This window comes from Lineus longissimus, chromosome 3 (genome assembly GCF_910592395.1).
Source record: "Lineus longissimus chromosome 3, tnLinLong1.2, whole genome shotgun sequence".
NCBI classification, from domain to species: Eukaryota; Metazoa; Nemertea; class Pilidiophora; order Heteronemertea; family Lineidae; genus Lineus; species Lineus longissimus.
The window spans coordinates 14,062,937-14,070,751 of NC_088310.1; the positions used below are offsets into that span (position 1 = coordinate 14,062,937).

Genomic DNA, 7,815 nt, shown 5'->3' on the forward strand with positions numbered 1-7,815 from the left:
TTCCATCGCACCAGTTACTCGCAAGACTAACCCGTATATCATATCCGAATTTCAGTTTCACTACTTGACGCGTTCTTTGATGCGTCGCGGTCAAACATTGACAATTTAACTGCTAAAAGGCTTAAAAAATCAATTGTGGTCTTGTCTCTATTTACACTACATTTTGGGTCAATATAGTGTAAAATTTGAATGTGCTCAAATCACTCTAATTCATTTAGAATATTGTATTGCTGATGATTTAAGGTCAAAACAAGCTAAAATAATGAGAAAAAAACTTAATTTGACCCAAATAAGAGTCAACCTGACCCCGGTCTAAGTTCGGTTTCATTTTTACAAGTCTTGTTGTGTTGCCATTCATTTTGTAATTTCTTTGAAACTACTTAGGCCTTGATTCTGAAAGTTGTGCCCTAAGCAGCAAAGATATTCCTAAATCACATCCTAAATTTTCAGCTCCATAGCTTGCTTATTCTGGCCAGGGCAGGTCTTTGAATTTGGTGCTGTTGGCTGCAAAATCATGACTTTTTGTCGATTTTGTCCTCTTTCGTCGCTTTGGCACAGTTGTACCACTCTTTGAAATGTCTCTCATTTCTCCAAAAATGTCCAGATATGACTTTCCTTTGTTGGAGAGTTGTGGGATGTCATTTACATTAGTTTGAAAAAAATCTCAAAATGTTAACCCCTGAAATGTACCTTCATTGAGACAAGACCACTAATGAATATTCATAGGTTGGAGGGTCGAGGCCTATCAATTAGACGAGTGCATGTTTTTTACTCTCAAGTACATATTTGGAGAGGTATTGAAAAAATATTTGCTGTGGCAAGTCTACAGATATAAAGAAATTATTTGATGAAAAAATTAATTTCGAATTTTGCTAATTGGGTGTTTTGAGTTTTTTCTGCCAGTTGGCTGAAAACAGTGGAAATATCAAAGTCTGTCTAATTTGTCGATTAAAAAAAAATTTCCGTGGTCAATCACCAATTTCCATCGCACCAGTTACTCGCAAGACTAACCCGTATATCATATCTGAATTTCAGTTTCACTACTTGACGCATTCTTTGATGCATCGCGGTCAAACATTGACAATTTAACTGCTAAAAGGCTTAAAAAATCAATTGTGGTCTTGTCTCCATTTACACTACATTTTGGGTCAATATAGTGAAAAATTTGAATGTGCTCAAATCACTCTAATTCATTTAGAATATTGTATTGCTGATGATTTAAGGTCAAAACAAGCTAAAATAATGAGAAAAAAACTTAATTTCACCCAAATAAGAGTCAACCTGACCCCGGTCTAAGTTCGGTTTCATTTTTACAAGTCTTGTTGTGTTGCCATTCATTTTGTAATTTCTTTGAAACTACTTAGGCCTTGATTCTGAAAGTTGTGCCCTAAGCAGCAAAGATATTCCTAAATCACATCCTAAATTTTCAGCTCCATAGCTTGCTTATTCTGGCCAGGGCAGGTCTTTGAATTTGGTGCTGTTGGCTGCAAAATCATGACTTTTTGTCGATTTTGTCCTCTTTCGTCGCTTTGGCACAGTTGTACCACTCTTTGAAATGTCTCTCATTTCTCCAAAAATGTCCAGATATGACTTTCCTTTGTTGGAGAGTTGTGGGATGTCATCTACATTAGTTTGAAAAAAATCTCAAAATTTTAACCCCTGAAATGTACCTTCATTTACACTACATTTTGGGTCAATATAGTGAAAAATTTGAATGTGCTCAAATCACTCTAATTCATTTAGAATATTGTATTGCTGATGATTTAAGGTCAAAACAAGCTAAAATAATGAGAAAAAAACTTAATTTGACTCGAATAAGAGTCAACCTAACCCCGGTCTAAGTTCGGTTTCATTTTTACAAGTCTTGTTGTGTTGCCATTCATTTTGTAATTTCTTTGAAACTACTTCGGCCTTGATTCTGAAAGTTGTGCCCTAAGCAGCAAAGATATTCCTAAATCACATCCTAAATTTTCAGCTTCATAGCTTGCTTATTCTGGCCAGGGCAGGTCTTTGAATTTGGTGCTGTTGGCTGCAAAATCATGACTTTTTGTCGATTTTGTCCTCTTTCGTCGCTTTGGCACAGTTGTACCACTCTTTGAAATGTCTCTCATTTCTCCAAAAATGTCCAGATATGACTTTCCTTTGTTGGAGAGTTGTGGGATGTCATCTACATTAGTTTGAAAAAAATCTCAAAATTTTAACCCCTGAAATGTACCTTCATTTACACTACATTTTGGGTCAATATAGTGAAAAATTTGAATGTGCTCAAATCACTCTAATTCATTTAGAATATTGTATTGCTGATGATTTAAGGTCAAAACAAGCTAAAATAATGAGAAAAAAACTTAATTTGACTCGAATAAAAGTCAACCTAACCCCGGTCTAAGTTCGGTTTCATTTTTACAAGTCTTGTTGTGTTGCCATTCATTTTGTAATTTCTTTGAAACTACTTCGGCCTTGATTCTGAAAGTTGTGCCCTAAGCAGCAAAGATATTCCTAAATCACATCCTAAATTTTCAGCTCCATAGCTTGCTTATTCTGGCCAGGGCAGGTCTTTGAATTTGGTGCTGTTGGCTGCAAAATCATGCATTTTTGTCGATTTTGTCCTCTTTCGTCGCTTTGGCACAGTTGTACCACTCTTTGAAATGTCTCTCATTTCTCCAAAAATGTCCAGATATGACTTTCCTTTGTTGGAGAGTTGTGGGATGTCCTCTACATTAGTTTGAAAAAAATCTCAAAATGTTAACCCCTGAAATGTACCTTCATTGAGACAAGACCACTAATGAATATTCATAGGTTGGAGGGTCGAGGCCTATCAATTAGACGAGTGCATGTTTTTAACTCTCAAGTACATATTTGGAGAGGTATTGAAAAAATATTTGTTGTGGCAAGTCTATAGATATAAAGAAATTATTTGATGAAAAAATTAATTTCGAATTTTGCTAATTGGGTAATAGGGGGCGTGTTTTGAGTTTTTCCTGCCAGTTGGCTGAAAAGAGTGGAAATATCAAAGTCTGTCTAATTTTTCGATTATAAAAATTTTCCGTGGTCAATCACCATTTTATTTTTCACCATTTACTTGCCCGACTGTCCGGAATAACATAATCTAAATTTCAGATTCACATCACCACACGTTCTTTGATGCGTCGCGGTCAAACATTGACAATTTAACTGCTAAAAGGCTTAAAAAATCAATTGTGGTCTTGTCTCTGCTGAGACAAGACCACTAATGAATATTCATAGGTTGGAGGGTCGAGGCCTATCAATTAGACGAGTGCATGTTTTTTACTCTCAAGTACATATTTGGAGAGGTATTGAAAAAATATTTGCTGTGGCAAGTCTACAGATATAAAGAAATTATTTGATGAAAAAATTAATTTGAATTTTGCTAATTGGGTAATAGGGGGCGTGTTTTGAGTTTTTTCTGCCAGTTGGCTGAAAACAGTGGAAATATCAAAGTCTGTCTATTGTCGATTAAAAAAAAATTTCCGTGGTCAATCACCAATTTCCATCGCACCAGTTACTCGCAAGACTAACCCGTATATCATATCCGAATTTCAGTTTCACTACTTGACGCTTTTTTTTGATGCGTCGCGATCAAACATTGACAATTTAACTGCTAAAAGGCTTAAAAAATCAATTGTGGTCTTGTCTCTGCTGAATGAGTTAAACGCAAATAATCGTGAAAATGAAGGGTTCGCTATGGTTTTTGCGTTCATGCTGCAAGTAATGAGAATGAATGGGGAACATAGACGTTGGCGGCGCCTCAGACAGCGTCATTTGGCGGCCGAGTGGCGATTGCGGTGGCAGCGGCACCAAGATCAACAGCGTCTGGCTATGTTGACATTCGTGTTGGTGCACTTGCAGCAGGTGATGGTTGGCCAAAACCGCATTCCTCGTCGTATGTGGGTGAAGTATCGTTTGCGGAACTACTGTATACAATGGTAATTTTTGGGAGCCAGTTGATTGGAGGGAGAACCTGTGGATGTCCAGGGAAACATTCGAAATATTATGTGTTCATCTACAGCCTGCACTTCAAAAGCAGGAAACACGAATGAGAAGGCCGATTCCTCACCATGAACGGTTAGCAGTAACTCTATGGAAACTTGCAACCCCCACTGAATAACGCACTCTTGCTCAGAAATTTGGTCTTGGACGCTCCACCGTGTGTACTATTTTCCACGAAACTTGTGAGGCTATTTGCCTGATTCTCCTTCCAATATATATCAAGTTCCCTACTGGTGAATGCCTTAATAGTACCGTACAAGGATATGAACGTCGTTGGGGTTTCCCTCAGTGTGTCGGAGCTATTGATGGAATGCACGTTCCGATCAAAGCTCCGAGGGAAAACCCAGCAGATTACTACAATCGGAAATTATACCACTCCATTGTGCTTCAAGGAGTGTGCGACTGGAGGTACTGCTTCACGGATGTGTTCTTCGGCTACGCTGGCCGTGCCCTTGATGCTCGTATTTTGGCGAATTCTGGTATTTACAATATGGCTGTAACTGGACAATTGTTACCAAACCAAAATCGGGTTATTGTTGGCCAGAATGTTCCCCTCTTCATCGTCGCTGATGCAGCATATCCCCTTCTCCCTTGGCTTATGAAACCCTTTGCCCATCGAGGCATTTTAGCTGCAGCACAGCATTGGTTTAACTATGGACTCAGTCGTGCGCGAATGACTATTGAAAATACGTTTGGACGTCTGAAGGCCAGATGGTGGTGTCTTTTGAAAAAAAATGAATTTGAGCTAGAAAATATTCATAGAGTTGTCATGGCATGTTGTGTTATGCACAATGTTTGTGAAATTCACAATGAACGTCTAAATGCGAACTGGAGGGAAATCCTGAGAGAATATGAGGGTGACGACCCCCTACTGATGGTTGCCCAAGAAGTTGATGCTCGTCAAATGGATGTGGCCAGAGGACATGAAATTCGTAATGCCCTAGTTGAATTCTTAACACATTGATCTGACAATTAGGCAGAGATGTTACTTTCTGTGACGAAACTTGCTTGTCTGAAATAAATTTTGCTTGAAATTCTGTTATGCCAGTTTTGTAATTTGGGAAATACATGATTATAACATCTATATATTCTTTTTTTCCCTGACCAGATAGTCTCCTTCTGTACTGTCTCAGGGTGTGTCATGTAACACCCCGAGACAGTATCACATCATATTTTGTCACACTCGCACTGGCTAGAAGAATGAATAAAGGTAATTAGGGGGTATTGCAATGTCATGATGGGTGTACACAGGTAAAGTTCCCCTCTATTTGTCAATGGGATAAATACCAGCCATGCCAGCGATGGAAGATAAATCTTAGCTCTTGATCATTCCATGGATTGGGCCCTGGCCTTGCATAGAATGACAGTCTATAGATAAAGACTACAATATTCTACTAAAATCAAATGTATTAAAAAATAAAATCTGGTTACATGTAGGATATTTCAATTGCCCCAAAGAAAAGAACATATTGCAATATTCTACCATGAAATTAAATGATCCGATATTCATATAAAATAAACTCTGATTACATGTAGGCCTACTTTGCTCTACAACAGACTAGTGCAGTTATTGCACAATGTAATTTCCGCCTGAGAAACATTTGACCAGTGTTTGACAACATTGTGTTGACCAGTGTTTGACAGCAGTGTGTTTCATATGACGTGTATGAACCAGCTGTATTAAAAAGGGCACACTATCATGACTACAATGTATACTACTACACTATATGACAATATACTACTGGTACTTTTTTAAAAGTCATCCGAGTCAAGGACGTCAAAGCTAGACCTCATCATATTAAACACATTGCGATGTTCTTCCAGCTGCGCTTCACTCTCTTCAGACTGAACACCTTGGGACGAGTTCCTGATACCTGCAGCTGGTGTTGTTGGTCCGCGGCCGCCTGGAGCATGACGATTCCACTGTTCTGGTAGTCGATACTGACCAAGACGCATGGGTGGTCTTGCAGGCAATGGGTTGGCATGATTTTGCATATGAACTCCTGGCTGGACCTGAGCTTGCATAGGAACTGCTGGCTGGACCTGAGGAACTGGCTGGGCCTGATGTTGCATTAGAAATGGCATTGCTGGCTGTTGTCCTGCAAAAATGAAGTGTTCATCATATTTAGAAATTAAACAGTTATCCTTTTACAATGTGCCAATACAGCAGCCCCTGGTTTGCAATATCCATTCAGTTGCATTGATATACTGCATTCACCCTGTAGACACCTACCTTGGTTACCCATGAACATATTTGCCATTGTCCTCATCATTAGCATATTCTGTTCGAACTCTTGAGCACGGAGCTCCTTTTCGCGTTCCTCATCCCTTCGCCTCTGTTCTGCCTCTCTCATACGGAAGGATTCATTGGCCTCCTCTTGTTGCCTGAGGAATTGTGCCAGGATGTCACTCACTTGCTCACTGCCTTGATTACGCTTGGTCTTCTTCTGCTTCTTCCTGCTGTAGTCTACAGAATGAACACGGCAAAAGAAATCATTTAAATTTAAGGCAAACAACACTGACTTGTGATACATGCTAGTATTGCAACTTGACAAATCAAAACTTCTGGTCATTCGGACATTCAAAGTGACAGCTAGGAATCCTTGGATGGGCAAAATCGTTTAACTGGGGTATCCGATGAGAACTGCTGTCCATTTGAGAGATGATCGTATACCAACCGTTAACAGAGGACTTCTCATCCTCTGAGGACTTTGTGGGATGGTTCCTTTTGGGTGTTGCGACGTAACCACTTGTGCTGCTTTCTCTGCTTTTGTTGCTGGCTCTCGAGTCTGGTCTGATGTTGGCTGGCTCATCATCAGTCATGTCAGCATCTGTTACTGCATTATTTGAGTCGTTGACTTTTGAACCTATAAGAACAACAGCAGTAAAATAAGTTGAGCTAATAGTTATCGAGACGCCTCAATAATCGCCATATAGCTTAATATAGCTGGCGACTACCGTAAATTAATTGGACCTCGCTCATCCTGCCAACCAAAAGGAGCAAGGGTTGGTGGGGGGGGGGGGGGGGAGGCCTATGTAAGGTCATATAGGTCATGACACAAAACATGCTCCCTTCTACTACAGTACTTGTACAGCCAGCCAGTAATATTTTGGAAAGCAAGTATGCAAATGTGGATTAAGTAAGTGCGAATTAATTAATACGCATTTAAAACCGTATTTGTTAATTCGCATATAATTCGCATTAAGGGGCCTCTAGTCTGAACGCTCAATCCGGATTAAGCAATAAATTCGGTTTAAATGCGAATTAAAACGCTAGTGTGAACGCGGCAATAGTCGCGTTGTGTAACAACGCTCTGAAGGAACAGTTTACTAGGGGGCACGGGATCCAGTAGTTCGTAGGGATTTGCGGCACATCCAACTAGAGAACAATGACCAGGATTTTGAACATATGCGGGAGGCTGCCATGAATTTTTTTAGAGACGAGGCACTGGGCCGGAGGGCCCGAGTACATGGTATTGAGTTCGGGCCAAGCAACACGGTAGACTCTGGTGAGGGGCACTTGGAAGTGAATGCCGCTGGCAGAGGTCGTGTTGGGCTGGCTACTCATCCTATCATTAGAAAATTGACCGAAACTCAAGGTCAAGTTGAGGAGAGGTTGGCTAAGATTGAGTCCGATGTTGGATCGAAACTCGATAGCATTTTGGGTAAACTGTCTCTACCACATAGCGTAACTCCCCAGGAGTCAAGCGGCTGGGGTTGCGGTGGTGGTCGGTCGGGGCGCGGACCTTGGCGTCGTAACAATCCTGGTAGGCCTGGGCCTGAGCGCCGTTGCTTCCGGTGCAACAG

The 7,815-nt window shown here is 40.3% G+C and overlaps 1 protein-coding gene across 1 annotated transcript; it reads right to left on the reverse strand.

The window, feature by feature from the left end:
• Window positions 1-5,760: 5,760 nt before the first annotated feature.
• LOC135484796 (uncharacterized) lies at window positions 5,761-6,831 on the reverse strand. The gene is made up of 3 exons (XM_064766480.1): window positions 6,687-6,831; window positions 6,242-6,475; window positions 5,761-6,107 (listed from the first exon to the last, which is right to left on the reverse strand). Exons 1-3 carry the CDS (start codon window positions 6,829-6,831, stop codon window positions 5,761-5,763), a joined length of 726 nt encoding a protein of 241 aa, XP_064622550.1.
• Between the last annotated feature and the right edge of the window lie 984 nt (window positions 6,832-7,815).

Coding starts and splice junctions, on each gene's coding strand:
- LOC135484796 (XM_064766480.1), bottom strand. CDS start 6,831: ATGACTGATGATGAGCCAGCCAACATCAGACCAGACTCGAGAGCCAGC. Junction 6,476..6,686: donor TGAGAAGTCCTCTGTTAACG/GTTGGTATACGA, acceptor TTCATTCTGTAG/ACTACAGCAGGAAGAAGCAG. Junction 6,108..6,241: donor TATGTTCATGGGTAACCAAG/GTAGGTGTCTAC, acceptor TCATTTTTGCAG/GACAACAGCCAGCAATGCCA.